At 50.5% G+C, this 17,308-nt stretch overlaps 7 protein-coding genes across 7 annotated transcripts; 2 read left to right on the plus strand and 5 right to left on the minus strand.

Annotated features, from left to right (window-relative positions):
• Nucleotides 1-307: 307 nt before the first annotated feature.
• UCRPA7_7056 (hypothetical protein) lies at nt 308-1,507 on the minus strand (the record flags this gene model as incomplete). The annotated part of the gene is made up of 3 exons (XM_007919591.1): nt 308-1,046; nt 1,101-1,191; nt 1,264-1,507. 3 exons carry the CDS (start codon nt 1,505-1,507, stop codon nt 308-310), a joined length of 1,074 nt encoding a protein of 357 aa, XP_007917782.1.
• A 1,304-nt stretch (nt 1,508-2,811) lies between these two features.
• On the minus strand, nt 2,812-4,674 carry UCRPA7_7057 (putative wsc domain containing protein; the record flags this gene model as incomplete). The annotated part of the gene is made up of 1 exon (XM_007919592.1): nt 2,812-4,674. The coding sequence occupies one exon, from the start codon at nt 4,672-4,674 to the stop codon at nt 2,812-2,814; it is 1,863 nt and encodes a 620-aa protein (XP_007917783.1).
• An 820-nt stretch (nt 4,675-5,494) lies between these two features.
• Nucleotides 5,495-6,153, minus strand: UCRPA7_7058 (hypothetical protein; the record flags this gene model as incomplete). The annotated part of the gene is made up of 2 exons (XM_007919593.1): nt 5,495-5,845; nt 6,034-6,153. 2 exons carry the CDS (start codon nt 6,151-6,153, stop codon nt 5,495-5,497), a joined length of 471 nt encoding a protein of 156 aa, XP_007917784.1.
• A 2,239-nt stretch (nt 6,154-8,392) lies between these two features.
• On the plus strand, nt 8,393-9,745 carry UCRPA7_7059 (putative pantoate-beta-alanine ligase protein; the record flags this gene model as incomplete). The annotated part of the gene is made up of 1 exon (XM_007919594.1): nt 8,393-9,745. The coding sequence occupies one exon, from the start codon at nt 8,393-8,395 to the stop codon at nt 9,743-9,745; it is 1,353 nt and encodes a 450-aa protein (XP_007917785.1).
• A 554-nt stretch (nt 9,746-10,299) lies between these two features.
• UCRPA7_7060 (putative glycerol-3-phosphate acyltransferase protein) lies at nt 10,300-12,366 on the minus strand (the record flags this gene model as incomplete). Its single annotated transcript, XM_007919595.1, has 1 exon — nt 10,300-12,366. One exon carries the CDS (start codon nt 12,364-12,366, stop codon nt 10,300-10,302), a length of 2,067 nt encoding a protein of 688 aa, XP_007917786.1.
• A 620-nt stretch (nt 12,367-12,986) lies between these two features.
• On the plus strand, nt 12,987-13,670 carry UCRPA7_7061 (putative ribonuclease p protein subunit p29 protein; the record flags this gene model as incomplete). Its single annotated transcript, XM_007919596.1, has 1 exon — nt 12,987-13,670. The coding sequence occupies one exon, from the start codon at nt 12,987-12,989 to the stop codon at nt 13,668-13,670; it is 684 nt and encodes a 227-aa protein (XP_007917787.1).
• Nucleotides 13,671-13,749: 79 nt separating this feature from the next.
• UCRPA7_7062 (putative cytochrome p450 protein) lies at nt 13,750-14,709 on the minus strand (the record flags this gene model as incomplete). The annotated part of the gene is made up of 2 exons (XM_007919597.1): nt 13,750-14,174; nt 14,238-14,709. The coding sequence occupies 2 exons, from the start codon at nt 14,707-14,709 to the stop codon at nt 13,750-13,752; spliced, it is 897 nt and encodes a 298-aa protein (XP_007917788.1).
• Between the last annotated feature and the right edge of the window lie 2,599 nt (nt 14,710-17,308).

The following is a 17,308-nucleotide window of genomic DNA, read 5'->3' on the forward strand; positions in this document are numbered from 1 at the left end:
TATTCTAACACAAGTCTATTTCCATTGGTCATCTCGTCATGATATCTATTTTGTACTCTCGTCAACTATCTCAGTGCGCATTGTCGCGTTATATCGAAGACGAGACCGTCAAATATAATGAACGGGATAGCGTCGTTGTAGACTCTCGTTCACAGGACATCCTGCCTTTCTTTGGGTAGTCAAGTCTTGATCTTGATTCAAGATCCTGTAGCCCAGACCCATATTATGAGAGAATCTCCCTTTTTCTTGGCATACTTCTCCCTCTCTTCTATAAATCTCATATCTCGCACAGGCTTGATCAAGGACCTCAGCGACCGTTGGTAGCCGGGGTCTGCTGCCTCTGATGCTGTCCTTGTTGTTGGTTTAAATTCACCTCCCTGGAGTCGCCTTGTCTGACTGATCCCTTCCCTTCTTCCTCAGCCGCCAGCGCGTCAGGCAGGCTGCTATACCCTCGAGCTTCCCGCCTGAGTGCCTTGGTCTCTTTATGGAACCCCAAACTCTTCGACACTAGCTCGTTGATGGTGACGCCCAGCAACAATATCGCAGTCGTCTGACCGAAATCCCAACCATTTTCGCCCTCCTCGCCCGAAAGGTGCTCCTGGTTGGCGGTCCGCAGCGCGATCGTCATGTACAAGTGTACAGGGAACTGCAGAAACGCGAGAATGAGGATGATCTTACGGCGTTCCGACCGTCCGAAGATGGCCGACGCCATTACGAGAAGCAGCCAGCCCGCCGTGATGCCGACGTACGTCTTGTCCGTCCAGGGATGGCCGGCGGAGGGAGTGCTGGTGCCGTTTGTGTAGTAGCACCTGCCAGGCTTGGGCTCTTCAGAGTTCTCGGAGTCGCTCCACTCGTTGAGACGGACCTCGAGCAGGATGGTCAGGGCGAGGAAGAGAATCGCAAAGACGTAGGTCACCCTGTGCTTGGGCGACCAGCGCGAGATGCGAGGCACCTTGGTCGGGTGGCGGGGCGGATACTTGGAGCTGATGCTCTTGATCTTGGCTGCGCAGAAGGACCAGCATACGAGAGCTGCCGCGCTGGACACGCTGAAGAGGACGTAAGTCTTGTGGGATACCGGTAATTGAAGGCTAGGAACTCACCCGACAAAGCTGACTGTATCATACATCAAATGCAAATGATACAGGTCTATGGTCTTGACGAACGTGAATGCCGTTACCATATATGCAATCCCTGGAGCGTTGTTAGTCCGCCTCTTCCCTTCCCCTAATGATCGCTCGGTTAGAGAGGCTAGCCAATTCATACCTGTAAGCATCTGGATATCATTGCCCACCATCAGAACGTCACTGACGAACTCGAGCCTCTTGCTCTCAATCATGTGCTCCAGCGATCCTTCTTGATGCTTCAATTCGAGGTCTCCATGCTTCGAGAGGAAGAATACCCATGCTGACAGCACAAGGGATAGAAACGCTTGAGCAATGAAGCCCACGAGAATTCCAATACCGGCAATGTCCGGCATGGACTCGCCAACTTCTTCACATCGGGGCATGATGGGCTGCTATCGACGACGACAACAAGAACAGCCAATACTAAGGATGATGAAGAGATGAAGCCTAGGTCAGCGGCTCAGCAGTGGAAGAGAAACGACGGGGCAACTGGGGGGGACGTCATGCTTCTTAAACCTCTCGACCACTGCCGGGACTATTTCACTTAGCGATAAGCTTCCGTCCTCTAATGAACGCATGCCCCCTGCTATGTCGCATCTTCGCAGACCACAAGGTCATATAATTAGGATTAGGAACGTGGCAGCTGGTCGCAAGCTTCGCATCTCCATGCCTCAGCCGTCTCGGGAGCTGCAGCCCTAGCGGCCAAGAGTAGCCAAGTAAAGCTTGTCGAGGTTGGGTCCCCGAGGGACCGTTACGGCGGCTGCGCTGGCGATTGGCCGCTGGAGGCCGGTAAAACGGGTAGGATCGACAGGACCCCATCGACAGCCCGGGCGCGAAGGATTTGGGGGCGGTGGCACGTAAGAATCGCGAACCCGAACCCGAACAACACTTCGATGTTGCAAGGTGGAAAGCAAGAGGCTTGCAGATTGTCGTGCATTCGAGCTTTACATAACCAACCGAAGCCCTACTAGAATGAGAGATACCTGAGACGATCCCTCAAGACGCAACACTTCATGAAAGATGCCAAAATAATCTGTATTGTCTGAAATAGCCTTAGATGGTACAGCCGATAGACGCCTCTCGCATTCAGCGTCTTCGAGCCATTTTCTAGCAACATCGAGGGTGTCCGACAACTCAAAAACACCCACTGGGCGAGGACAATCCTTCGCAATGTCTCTGCTTGGACAATGCAGCACTTGGCTGTCGATCACCGATCAGGCTATCCCTTAAGTCCGCGACCTGGTTTATGCGGCACAGTCCTTAAGGAAGACACGATGAAGTGCTCAAGGCGAGGGGGCAAAAGTCCTCTGTCAATCAGCGACCTCAAGGTGCGAAATAGAGAATCAATTACTCATTTTGACTATAACTCCAGATTTCTTCTTGTTGAAATGGTCATAAAGTACGCCGCCTCGAGGCACTAGAGTTTTGGTATCCAAGCATATTTTCGCTGGCCATAAAACGCCCAAGCCTCCTGGATCAATATCTAGCGGATGTGTGCATTCCGTCTCCATATTACATTAACACGAGGCCATCTGGCCACTCGTAAGGGTATCATTTCGTCGACATAGAACGGTCGAGTCGTCTAAGTTGTTCTATCGAATTGGTGATTCACCATTTGATAGCGGTCATACCTGGATTTAAGATTAGTCTTGGTATGTCGCCAAACAAGTAATCATACCGAAATGACTTACCCCCAGAAATAGTTGACCGCATAATTGACCCAGTATCCAACAAAGCTGGTCACAGCATGTGTGAGAGTAAACTCGTCCATCTCCCGGTCACTTTCGGTGGGCGCGACAGTGATTCCCGTGGAATCTGGAGAGTCTGTGGGACGAGCTAAAGCAGAAGTTCTCGTCATCATCGTTGTGGGAGCTGCTGCCGATGGGGCAGCCGTTGAAGCTGGTGCTGAAACAGCAAGTGTCGTGCACATGGAAGCGGGAGGCCCGCTGAAGTCTTGACATGTTCCAGGCAACTCCACGGCATGTTTGAAGCTGTCAGCGATGACCATATCTCCTACTTCAGCATCTCCACTGATGACGTCAATTCGAGCCGAGTGGCTGATTCCTCCAGGTATCGTCCAGCTTGCAGAGTACAGCGTGTATGCACCTACACAATCGCCCTTCTTCATAGACATAGTCATGTTGTGTAGACCAGCGACCGGAAGGCCCTCGCGTGGGACCTTATAAGAAATGAAAAGGTAGGCGGGGAGATGCGCTCGATCATTGCGGACAGCTGCAGTCACAGTTGTCTGGCCGTTATGTTGTATTAAACAACTTTGAGGGTGCATGAGCATGATTGCATCCTGTAGGGGATAAGTCTGGCCGTTGTTGTCGAAGTAAAGAGAAGTACCGTTGGTAAGTACCAAAGTGATCACGAAAGACGAGATGCCGCTCTCTGTTGGAATGGTAGCCTCGATCGGGAAGAAGCCAAAGCTATCATCGAGCCCATAACCTGTACCACGACCTGTCGCCTTGATGGAGCAAGATCCACCGCCGCAATTGCTTCCTCCGTTACGGTCTTTGTAGTCCAGTTGCACATGGTCGATCGAGTTGAAATCGAGGTCTGTAGTCTTCACACGGATGAGGCCCGTGAATAGCATCCTGCTCGCTCCTTTGTTTAATGCTAGTTGTAAGTCGACTGGCTTCACCATGTATGGTTGGATCGGATCTGTCAACACAACGCCGGGCGGCACAACGTCAATCATCTTCTGTAGAACCTGCTGGCAAACCCGTTGAAACTCGTTTGGTTCCGCCATTGCTTTTACTGTGACATTGCCATCCGATCCAAATATCTTAGCATCAGAGTCCTTGCCGTAACCGACTGCCGGCCCAACGACCAGGGGGTTGGTCGTGTTATCCTCGAGATACTCCGTGATGACCTTCTCATCAAACCCAGCAACAGTCGTGTCAGACGGTGCCTCGCCAGCAACGACAAGCTCCGGAAATTCAGTGTCGTGAACGCCGCCAATGGTATGCCCACATGCGGTGACCTGAATCATCTCGGCATTGCTGAAGCCCATTCGGCGGAACTGTTCACGGAACATCTCGACGGAATGCTCGGGCTGCGGTACGCCTAGGGGTCCGGGTCCCGAGGAGTCGATCCTTCCGGCTCGAATCGGGACAGGTAGGCCACCGCATGACCGCACAGAGGCGTAGACGCCTAGAGCAATCAGATCAGAGATGCTAGAACGGCTGGTGTAAAAGCCGGACATGAATTCGAGGGTCGTTTGGAATCCAGGACCCAGACTTTCGCCGGTGTCCAGCTCATACTGAATAGATCCATCGAGGCCCCCAACTCCTGCATCCACATCTGCAGTTGACATGTCATGAAAGCCCAGTCGCAGCCACTCGGCGGCGTTTTGCCTTCCAGGCCCGGAAGCCTCATTCGTACAAGGCAGGATAGTGTCAGCAAAGTTGCGCGTCTTGAACTCCATCATGTGGAACATGATTTCCTCCAGTTCGTCGATCTCCGACGGCCATGTTGGGTCGCCCTGTGCTGCAGCGATGAGCAGCGCCGTCGAGGCGACGAGGGCAGTGAGACTGTGTCTCATTGTGGCGTAACGTCTTCCCGGGCCGGAGCGCCGGAACTCAATTCAATTACAAAGACATTAAAAAAAGGATAAAGCGAAAGACAAGCAATTCAACGAGAGTGATGAAGCTCAACAAGACCTGACGCAAAGGCAGCAATCAAAGCCGACCAGGTTGCTGGTGAGAAAGAGGTCGAAAAGGCTGAAAAAGATAAGAGAGGAGAACATCGAACGATGCTGATCTTTCTAGGTATCTATCTACGCGAAACCGCCACCAATGCCAATGCAAGCAGCAGACCCAGAGCAGGCGCCTGGGCCAACACGAGGAGGGGCTTTACGAATCTGGATGCTGGGCAATCACGTGTGGGGCGCACACTATTGGATTCAGCTCAGCACGCTAAACCCCAGTGAGACCCCTGACTGCGGGCTGGATCTTCAGGGTCCAGGGGTCTGGGATCGGCTTGCCGCCAAACCTTAAGTCACCTCCCCTTTAAATCAAGAACCGCACACCTTGTTTCATAGATCAATCAGAATTTGTAAAGTCACAGCATGGCAGTCAGATATGCGAATGTGCTTTTCGTTGATGATGTATAGCACTATCAAAAGTTGTCATAGGCACCCTGTATATAGCTGATAGACAGCGACAAGGTCGACTGCAATCGAGCATGCAGATGTGAGTCCAAAAAGCAAGTGATGTCGTTGATCATGATCATGCCAGCCAAATGTGCATGGGTGTGCAAATCCAAGCCCTCCAGATATCCTTCATCTGTTAAAGGTTGAGATTCTCCGTCAGGTGAGAGAAAGCACAGCGGCGATGGTGGCGGAGAGAAGTACGAAGACGGGCTTAGGCCTCATCGTCAACGTCCTCCTCATGCAAGGTCTTGACCTCCACAGAATCCGCGTTGTTGTCCTCCTCAGGCTCAGCCTCCTGCTTAGCCTTGGTGTTGGCCTTGACGCGAGCAGACTTGCGCTTCTTGGTCGGAGTTTCGACCTCGCCGTTCTCGTCATCGTCGTTGGCGGGAGCCTTTGCAGCGGCGCGCTTGCGAGGAGTCTTGGAGCCAGGAGTCTTAGGTTCCTTGGCAGGAGTGCCCAGCAGGTCGGGGTTGCCGAGTTTCTTCTTCAAGATGCCCCAGGCATTGCTGGCGCTGCGGACGTTGCTCATGCCCATGGCAGCGGCGAGCTTGTCGTAATCCACCTATTTCACTCATATGTGAGCATTGCTGCAGAAAAGGAAGGTGTGTTGATATAAGGATTGGAAGATAAGATGTGATGTCAAAACATAGTGAGGAATCTAAGGACGCCTCACTGATTTTCAAGGGTGGGGATGAGATAAAGTCACAGTGGGTTGGGATAGATCATCAGAGCTGGATGAAAACAACTTACCTCAATAGGTGCCTTCACGCAGCTGATCAGCTTACCCAGCAGCTCTTGCTCGCGAGCAGAGAGAGTCTGCTTCTCTCCGGCGGGGGTGGGCGTAGCGTCGTTGGTGTTGAAATCAGACATGATGTCGACGGGACCGTGGAAGGTAGGAGATAGGTGTTTGGGTTGATGCTGAAAGGAAGTAATGTGACTTTCCTGTTTGTGCGTGGGGGAAATGGAAATGGCTGTCGGTGGGTGGTTGTGCGGTGGGAGAAATGTTGCGGTTGTGCAGAATTTGACTGCTGTGATTTTATAGATGCCCTAGTGGTGTCAAGAGGCAGCGGTTCACTTCCAAGGACTTCTACGGCAACCTACCAACAACAGACGAAACTCATCAAGGTAGGCAAGCGGCAGTCACTATGCAGATTCCTCCCTTAGAATAGATGCCTGTAGAAGGGATTCATCCTCGAATATGAGCTTACACGACGCTAGTTTCTGTCTTTTCTTTTCTGTTTTTTTTTCGAGAGTGCCTCTCAGAGTTGTTTACATCAAGCTCCCTTGGTGTCTCCTGAGAGAGTCCAGGGCAACAACCAGTGATCAACAATTCAGCATACAAGGTCAATGAGAGAATAAGTGAAGACTTTAATGGTTACTACTTGGCAATCCATATTAACTTAATGAGAGCAGTTGTTGATCATCATAGGAATGAGCCACTACCTCAAGAGTTCTCAACTCTTTGGATAGATAAGCAGCTCCGCTGTGTCTCAGAAGACTCCATCATACATCCACAGTTATCAGCAATGTATGTGAACATGGTAGGAGTACGATATAGCATCCAACATTTGATGGTACATGCCTGATCCATTCTGATATATTCACAGTTCAACTTAGCTTAGCTCAAGCATCCGAAGCACCAACCACCATCTGTTAATTTTCTCCATGTCGATATATGACTCTAAATTTTCATCTAAGCACTTCTAGCCGTCATCATACCCCTTGGGGCATCCATGTTCTGACAGGGTGAGGTGAATCGAATCCCCAGAAGGCAACCTTTCGACTTCGGGAATGGACGGACAATTTTCTAGTAAGTATGTTTTGACTGGATAGTCTAGATGTTTAGTTTTGATAAACTGTGAATTCACCAGATCAAGCGTGTTCTCGATCTCACCAGCACAGTTTGAAAACGATAGACAAATGAACGGCGTTCATAGATACTATCCCTTACGCATGCTCCCCCGAGCTTCAATAAAATAATTTGGTGACATAACATATGTACAGAACATGGCCTAGACCTCAAACTCATGCAGCTTATGCAACAACAATCGCATGGGCGTCGCTGCGCCGTCAGCATGCAGCCTCGGGAAACCTATCATTCGACTGCCCAGATATGCATGCCCAAGATGGAAGGTAAGATTAGATAAGATAAATGGCAATTCTAAGTAACACAATCGATGAAAGTCTTTTCAGCCGAGCACCAAGACATGAAACGATGGAATGCTACGTATAATCTGGTCTTTATATAAACCCAGCGCATCCTATCTTCAATTTGCAAACCCGGCAATCATAAGACTCTTCAACTCTTATAAATACAACACTTGCGGTATTAGAAGACGAAATTTGTATCATGGATGACGACCCGCCTCCGCCTTATCACAAGGATGGGCTAGGAAAGCCAAGGTAATCATTCTATTGGGGAAACTGTTGATTTGATTCTACTTGAGCAATGAATCTAAGCTCGGTATAGTGCCGACCCAGACGCGAAAACCCCTTTGCCTGATGAAAAGCCAGAGGCTTCTAAAGGATCACAGTGGAAGTTTGGAGATGGGAAGTTTGGTCTGCAGATCGGCAACACATTGATTGGAGTCGACTTGAGTGGCCCATCTATTGGAGCTGTGTCGATGGATCCCAAGGATCAAGCTCAAACAGAACCTGCGAAAGGTCCAAAGTAAGAGCAAGATCCAAATTACGGTGGATGTGACCATCTCGAGTTGGGGTCGTACAATAAAGTATACTCAAAGCTACACCAACTTAGTAGTATCCGAGATATATTTTGCTTCTTCTCAAAGACCCATACTATTCAATTCGTGTGGATATCAAGATCAAAAAGGAGAGGAGTTGTCCAAAGCAAACTGGTGTAAGGGCGCCACGTGATTGATTACTTAATTTTGCCGAGGCGGGTCTCGTCCATCGGCAACGGAGCTCCGGCTCAAAATAAAAATGTAACCTCTGGAACCGGCCTCAAATGTGCGCCGCAGAAACCATCACGGATGCCTTCATAAAAGCCATTGAGCCCCCGCAACGGGGCGCTGCAGAATTCTAACCTCTCATAGCACTTAGGAAGACCCGCTCATCCATCTATCCCATCGCTCGAACCAATCCGACCATGCTCCCCCGAGCAATTCGGCCCGCGTCGCGACTGCCCGCCCAAGCCGTTGCGGTCTCTGCTCGCACCTTGACGAGCTCCACTTCGGCCGGCCCCCAGATGGCCCCGAGCATGTCGCTCGTCACATCGTCGGCGTACTGCACGCGGTTCAACAAACCGCCTCTAACACAAGACCACCCCGGACGGGCACAAATACACACTGGGCAGTCGCGAGACAGCGGGGCGAAGCCTGTTGAGTTTGTTCCAGAGAGCAATATCCGTGTCTTTCGCTCCGTGGACAACTGGAGGGCATTCCAGGATGAGGACCGTGGTCGATCCTTTGCCCTCGTCCCGACGATGGGTGCGTTACACGAAGGCCACATCTCCCTGATCCGGGCCGCGGCTCGTGACAACGAGCACGTGGTCGTCAGCATATACGTTAATCCTGCGCAGTTCGGGATCAAAGAGGATCTATCTAGCTACCCTGTAACATGGGACCAAGACTGCAAGCTTCTAGTCGAGCTGAACACGAAGCTGAGGCAAGAGGGCTATGTCGGACAGGTCTCTGCGATATTTGCGCCGACGACCCCGGAGATGTATCCGTCTGGGTTCCCTGGCCAGGAAATAGACTCCAAAGGCAGCTTCGTGACCATTACTCCCGTGGGCGAGGTTCTCGAAGGAGCTAGCCGGCCGACCTTCTTCCGTGGTGTTGCTACTGTCTGTATGAAGCTGTTCAACATCATACGGCCGAGCCATGTCTACTTTGGCCAGAAAGATGTCCAGCAGACAGTGATCATCCGCAGGATGGTGCAAGACTTTCGCATGCCGATCGACGTAGTAATTGGCCCTACCGTGCGTGAGTCTGACGGCTTGGCGCTTAGTTCTCGTAATGTCTATCTTGGGGAGCGAAGACGGAAGGTCGCGACTGTGTTGTCCCGCGCACTCAGGGCAGCCGAGGGCAAGTATCTCCAGGGCGAGCTTTCTCGAGAAGAGATCCTTGGTGCCGCCAATAAAGTGGCAGCTGATATGCTTGAAGTACAGAAACGTTTAGCCCCTGAAGAGAGGGTTTTGTACGAGGTAGACTATATATCACTTGCCAGCCCCGAGACCATGGCCGAGCTGGATAGTGTGGATCCGAATACAGGAGGCATTCTAAGCGGTGCGATTAAGATGCTGCCAGTCGAGGCTCCCAGGCAAGGGGAAAATTTGGGTCACAGCGGCGGCCCGGCTGTACGACTGATTGATAATATCATTCTAAAGCCACAGGTACCACAGACAGAAGAGCAACCATCTGCCGCCCAAGAAATCCCCAAGGAGGCTCAAGATCCCCTCGAAAGGATAGGCCTTCAAGTAGCCACGGAAGGAAAGGCCTAATGAAAAGTAAAATCAAATAAAGACAATAAAACCGCTTCATTGAACAGCTAGTTGCTATCATTGCAATGCTTTATGTATACATGGTCATACATTTCCTCAAAGGTGCGCCCGACGCTCAAGTGATTTTCTTCGTCGTTCCTCCCTGACACTCCTCTTTAAGTCCATCACTTCATCATGACTGAGCTTCGGCGTTGCAGCTTCTTGGAAGAGCTTGCGCCCAATGACATCCGTAAGCCTTATAACCCGCGTGCTGACAGTGGCTCCATCTCGTCTGTTCTTGCCCTCCCGCCTGCTCTTTGCAATCTTCTCTGTGAAGTCCCACAGTCGACCGGATGCAACAAGATCTCCGGTTGTGGGATCGCGAGAAGGCGTCCATTCAGGAGCAAGGCGTAAGCGGGGTGGGATTTTGGTGTCTTTTGATTTTACGAATTGGAGCATGCCTTCTTCTTGGAAGCGTTGGAAGGAGTTTTTCAAGGTCTCCTTATTGACTGCTTCGAAATATGAGAGATCGCCTTGATGATACAATGTCTTACCGAGCTACATTTCGTTAGCTACTAAACTCTCGTCATCAAGGTGGCCAGGTATCTTACCAACTGCGCACCGTTCTGTGCTTTCATGACCTCGATCCAGACGTCACCAGTTTGGTCAAGTGGCGGTGTAAGAGCCATTAGTGCTACTGCAGCAAGCCAACTAGCTTCGATAAATGGCCAAATAAGGAAGCAATAGAAGTCGTAGTTCTCCCGACCGGCCTTTCGTTCCGCTTCGGCAAGCCCGATGGTTGTAATCTTCCCCTGCTCATCACGCTTGAGCGTGACAACATTGTCGGTTTCCAGCCCGTTCAGAGTCTTCTCCAGGTTCACTGCTAAGCCCTCTCCAGAGAAGATAAACTCCCCACGGAACAGAGTTGACAAGAACAGAACCTGGTCGTGCAGTTCCTGGTATGAGATTTCTTGGTGGGCTGGGCCACCTCCCAGCTTGACGCGAGTGTACATAGCGGCGCTGATCAAGGCTTCTGATATGAACAAGTGGATAGTCATGTTGCGATAGAACGATAGTTGGAACCGGTCGACAGCATAGTATGTAGGTTCTGGCAACCCGGTTACGACACCAACAAGATCCTTTCCTAGCACGTCCAAACCTCTGTCGATGACATCTGACAGGGGAGCTTCACGGAAGTGGGCAACACGTCCTCCTTTGGCTCGCACGCGGGCAATGAGCCATTCTACTCGTCTCATCAGCTCGGATTTGCCGACTCCACGCCCGCGCAACGTTAAAAGCACTGTGCCAATCAGCGCAGTAGGCATAACAACAGACACGTCATTGATATCAGACAAGACCTTGTACCCTAAGGTTCGCAATATCTTTTGGCGGACGGTTGGGCTGACCTGTGCTGCCATAGCCACTGCATTCTCTGCTGTGATACTAGAAGGAGAAGGGGATATTCGGGTCAGCTGTTCGGTAATGAAACCTCTAAGGCTCCACGGTTCCTGGAACCGCACATCTACCCTTCCTAGTTTGAGGGAGAGCACAGACGAACCTCCACTCAGGAAATCAGCCAGGTTCTCCTTCTTCTTTGGCATGCCTAGAAGTTCCGTTACATAACCTTCAGTCTCAATAACTTTGTCGTATTGAGTGCTGACGGGGCATATAACAGCATCTTCGACGCGGCCAGAGAGCACACTGTCGAGCATGAAGCCCAGGATACCGAACTTAGGTGACAAGAGTTTTCCAGTTCTAGATCGTCCACCTTCAATGAAGCATTGGAGGTTGAAGCCCTGCTGAAGCATAGTGTCGATATAGGTCTGGACCAGCGTTGTATATAGCGCGTCATCTCCGAACGCCCTTCGAATCCACATTGCACCAGCATGCTGCAGAAAGCTTCCAACGACAGGAAAATTGAGGTTGTCGCCGGCGACAATGACCGGTAGACCTATCCCCAGCCGATAGCAAATGAGTTGCGAGCTGACGTAGTCTACGTGAGACCTATGGCAAGGGAGAAATATGATGCTTTGCTTATTACGTGCCGCATTCTCGGCAACTTTTCGTAACCTCAACACCTCTTCACTTGAGACGTGAATGCCTTGGTGATACGCCCGTGTCAATAGTTGAGTGACGAGATAGTACGCTCCTCGAATGAATGTTTTGCTCTCAAACTTGCAAATCATGTTGTCGGTCCACTTCTCCGCGACTGCCTGAAGTCCATGTTCGATCGTACTTCTCCTCTGCGCTCTCTTCATAAAGAAGTCTTTGTCGTCCTTGTTTATGAGCCCTTCCTTCTCCTCGACCGCGACACGTTTCTCGGCCAATTCAGCTATTTTCGCTTGTAAGAGCGGCGCAGAGAGAACGCTGTTTTTCATATTTTCCGAAAAGCCAGAGTAGAAGATTGGCTGGCCGATGGGATTGTCGTATGCCCGCCACCCTTCTCCGGATACGTATAGTGACACTTCGCGGAGAAATTGGAGTGGCTCTGAGCGGAACCGTGCCATGTGCTGCATCAGCGCTTCTTCCTTGTCCTCGTCTCGTGGTGGCTCGACGAAACCAGAGGGCTGCAGTGTGATCTGGTCGCCGAGGATCTGGAGATCGGGCGCCGAGTCGCGCGTGGCATCGTCGTGGTCGGACATGGCAGCGGAGTCGTATTCGAAGACGGCGTCGTCGTGAAGAAGGGGATCATCAATTGCTACTGTCTGGCAAGATGAAGATGAGACACGAGCTTCATCCGCCAGCAGAGACCAACGGCGTCGTCGTCGTCGTCGTCGTCGAGGTGTGAAGAGGCAGACCACTGCAGAGGCATGGCACCCCGGAGGAATCCAGACTGGGTAGAGCAGCCATGCAACGGCAAGGCAAGGTTGGAGACGCTAGACTAGATGGCCTCGACGAGCGTTTCTCCGCAAATTGGCATCAGTGACGGCGGCATGTCCCACACCCACAGGCGCATTGCAAGTTTGGTGGGGTGGGTTGGGGTCATTGGATGGTTGTGCCGAGCTGTCGGACACAGTCAGCAGGCCTGGCTCTGGCATGTGAATGTGAATGTGAATGTGCCGGACCGCACTGTACTCTACAGTTCCGCTAAAACCTTGCAAGCTGCATGACGCAGGGCTCGTCTCCATCCATCCAATGCACCTCTACCTCATTGTCAGCAATCCTTCCTGGAGCTTAAACCGACCGACCGCAATAGCTCTCGGTGATAGGGCTAATTGGCCAGCAGTCCACAAGATCAGAATCGACTGACTGCACGGCCAATATGGCTTCGAAACCGCCGCAGCCTGTGGTCCAGGAGCTGCTTGCTCGAGCGCATTCCCCAGACTCGGCGAACCGCATCTACTCTGAGAAGATCCAGCACCGCCCGCTTTACTTGCGACCAACCTCTCCTCCGCCGTCGGCAACCGCCCGCGATGCCCGAAGAAAGGCGCGCGAGCAGAAGGCAAAGGACCGCAAGAAGGCCCTCAAGCCAAAACCTCTCTCATCGCGAGAGCGCCGCAGACTCGGCCTCTACGACGTGCCCCGCGAGCGCCAGAAGTACACAATCTACGAGCCCTTACATAAGCTCTGGCTTGGGTACATGCACGAGATCCTGGGCCACGAAGTCTATACGGGAGGCCAAAATGCGGCTGCCAAGCTAAGCGCTGCCGACTTTCACGGTGCAGAAGTTGAAGTTGTAAGGAGCGGCTGTGTTGGCCGTGTAGGGATCCGAGGCATTGTGATCAAAGACTCAAGATTTGTATTTGAGATCATTACAAAGGAGAACAAACTGAAGACAGTACCCAAAGAAGGAACAATGTTTCGAGTCGAAATTCCCGTACAGGACGGTCAAAACGCGGCCCAGCAGAATGCCCTCGCATTCGAGATACACGGCAGCCAATTCCAACACCGCTCTGCCGACAGGGCGAATAAGAAACTCAAGGCGCACTTTCTGGAAGATCTCTGAGCTACGAGGCTTGATTGCCATGGCGATCGTCAAAGTCTCCAGTGGAACAAAGGGTTATACCACAAGTTAGAGCTCTTCCTCACAGCGGTACTTCCTCTTCCCTCCTCCTGAACAGCACCTTGGCATTACCGTCTACCCCCATCTCGCTACCGTAAACAATGTCTTTCGGTCGATCGATCCCATCGGCTAGCTTCCAGTCATATTTGAGAAGTAGATGGCATAGAGCGACCTTAACCTCGTTCGACGCGAAGAATCGCCCTGGACAAGCATGAAGGCCGTGGCCAAAAGCCAAATGCTCAGGGCTCGTGCTCACAAGCTGCCACCTGTTCTCCTGTCCGGGTTGCTGGCGTAAATCTAGGAAGCGACGGGGATTGAAGACGTCGGGATCTGGATAGATGCTAGGGTCTCTGAGGTTCTGGAAGCTGACCATGGTGTAAGCACCTCTTGGCAGCGTTGTTCCATCGGATAATTCCAGCGGGTCCTCTACGATTCGTCTCATGGTCGCTTCAACGCGTAAGTGTTACGACTGCCGTATTCATGCAGGGACGCTTCAGTGTATCAACTCACCTACGTCTCGTGTGTGCAATCTCTGAGACTCTTTCAACACGCTGTCGAGCAGTTTCAACTGGTACAGCGTTGTCTTCTTCCATAACTGGGCGTCGAGCACCGTCCTCATCTCGCCTCTCACATCCCCCAGTATTTGAGGGGTAGCAAAGAGGTCGAGTAGAGATCCAGTCAGGAGCTCTGTGGTGGTATGGATAGCTGCCATAGCCAGACCGAGCTGAGAGGTAGCCAGATCCGGCGCCAGCCCCTGTTCCTGATATCCGTCATGCAGCCAGCCGATCGTGTCTTCGATCTTAGACACATGCTCACCTCTAGCTGCTGCCTGCCGGTTTCTCTCGAGCCGCTGCTCAATGATCGGCTTCAAGATGCGACGTGCCTCGCGAAGATCACGTCGGATTCTTTGGCATTCGGGCACAAACCAGTGGACGAGACGACGCAGGAAGAATGGGTATCTTCGCAAGGCTCTGGCTGCCATGAATGTGTTTACCGCGTAGTTCTTGGAAACTTCCAGCCACTCAGGGTTGCGACATAGTTCAGGGCCAACAAAGACACGGGCAGAAAGACGGGCAACTAACTGAAGGACGAATGGCTTTAGTGTAAGCTCTTTCCATTCTAATCGCACCTTAGCCAACAAGAAAATAGATACGTGTGTTGAGACCAGCGCAACTTGCCTTTGTCTTCCCCTAGAATATCGTGGCAGGTTGCAGCAGCTTCTTCAGAGAGATCGTTCGTGATGAGATCTGGAAAAGGGTTATTAACAGCTGAAGACCTTATACATCTATTCGCTTACTGAGCGACTGTGTTAAATTAACACGGATTATGCGAGGTACGATGTCACCATGTTCGTTTGTCCGAAATGGTTCAAAACCTGGATAGTATGCGAAGAACTCCTATTTGACTCATCAACATTTGTGCCCGTGACTTATGAGTAATGCATCCAATCTATACCTTGATGACAGCCTGGGTGAAGTTCAGTGATTTCACGTTTTTGATCTCGTCTGCAAATCGTGGTGGTAAAATGATCTTTGTGCCTCCTCCGGTGACTATCTGGAAAGGCCTGGACAGCTAGGTGTGAAGTATCAGTGTCTTCCATGCCAGTCTCAAGCTTTCCAAGCTTTGCCCACCTGTTTTATCCCCATTTCGACCAGAGATTTTCCATTTGCGATGTAATTCTGGCGTGCCTTCTCGTATTTGAGCCATCCCTTATCATCCATCCCGACAACTGTGATTCCTGGATGCAGACCATCACTACGCAAATAGAGATAAACAAAAAGTCCAGTCGTTACAATACAAATAGCAATGATTTGGATGGTTAGGCCACCAATTGTGCCCAATGGGCTTGTAACTGTGTGAGGCATCTTCAGTGCCTTCTTCAAATTCAGTCTAGAGATGAAGGAGCGGAAGATAATAACGAGAGCAACTCCCACTCATCATAAGTAGCGAAGCCACCAGAACTCCCAACCAATCCAGGCTACATTTCTGTTACGAGCGGCACGGGTAGCATCATGCAGCCAGGGAAGCATGCAATGGTGATTCGAAACAAGGCGGGGTATTTCATGGCAGTTTCTTTTGGGGTGCAATATCGGCACCGAGACTATTCATAACATTCAGCGGATATGATCATTCCGGCCCGGATGGTGGGCATAGTCCTTGTCCACATTACTTACTCGAAAGTCGCACCTGGAAAAACAAACTCTAGAACGGGTTCATTGCATGAAGGGGTCAACCCTAGGCATCTTTGCCATGATATGTTAGTTCAGCAAGTGTATATTAACCTCGTTTATGAGGTATTACTACCGTTATAGAAGATGCGAGAGTGATGGCAATAAACATAATACTCGGGACATCCAAGTATCATCACTTTCGTCGCTCACTATCTCTACCTGTGAGGAGTTAACCTGTGTTTCCTGGCAGAGGGTGTACAGTTATTTTGTGTAAGCTCGGACAGTCTTTTCACCGGAGATACATAGTCTTATTGTGGAATGCAACATCCTGTGTAACATTGCATCTGCAGCCGGCAAATGCAAATTGGCCAATGCTAACTGTTAATGAGGTAGACTAAGCGGAACCTGTTATGCTGTAGATCGCCTGCGAACAAGATATAATGCATTTTTACTTCATAGGAGATCAAAAAGTCTCGTCAAATAGTTATCTGACGTCGTGCCTACAGACTTCAGAATTTCAAGTAATACAGACTATGGCTAGCAATATTGTGAAAGGAATCGACCTTGATCACCAAAAATAGGTAAAAGATGCTCGATCTCTCATATCAAATACACTGTACTGTAGTCCCGCGTTTCTTTCGAGTATATACATTTCTTCTAAGAAGCTGCCTAGTAGCACATAGTCTATAGTTTCTGACTACTGCGGAAATAGGAAGGACGCGATTACCAGCTATAGGTTGCTGCTAGACAACCAGTGAAACTAGAAAAGATATATTATTGTGATACAGCTTGGTCATCCCAACTCGGAGAGATGCGCTCCCAAAATGATCAGCATAGGAAGGTTCACAACGCGCGATAATTCGTGATCAACAACATGTACGACAATCTTTGTCATCTTTGCAAGTAAGAGTTCTATAACTAGTCACTGACTGTAAACGTGGTATGGCGGACCTGTAAGACTCTGTAATACATTGTTATACCTGAGACGATGCTTTCAACCCCTACTCAAGACTCGCTGACTGATAGTATGCTGGACATAATCAGTTACTTTCCGCAAAGCTTGAGGAGATAATTGGGTGGAGTAGCAAATCTCTAATCCACGCCTTGGTCAGCATATGCGGCTCAAAAAGGAATTTGGTGTCCTTGGAGATGCTGGGTATCGTTACGCCTCGTCAAACTAATTGAGATCCTCAATTACGTTTCATAAGTTGCGTAATCTATAAGTGCTGCTCATATGTCATCCGAAAATTTGGTGACTGGTCAAATGTTGTTGAAAATCAACCTCAATAAGTCAAGCCTCGAGAAAGCCAGATAGAGTTACTTAATTGGGAATATCGTAACTAGGTTAGCCAGCAGGGTTCTAGATGCTGTGCCGTACCTGCGCATGGAGTAGTCAACTTTAAATTCAAG

Source organism: Phaeoacremonium minimum (genome assembly GCF_000392275.1).
Source record: "Phaeoacremonium minimum UCRPA7 unplaced genomic scaffold PA7_03_scaffold_496, whole genome shotgun sequence".
In the NCBI taxonomy this organism is placed as follows: Eukaryota; Fungi; Ascomycota; class Sordariomycetes; order Togniniales; family Togniniaceae; genus Phaeoacremonium; species Phaeoacremonium minimum.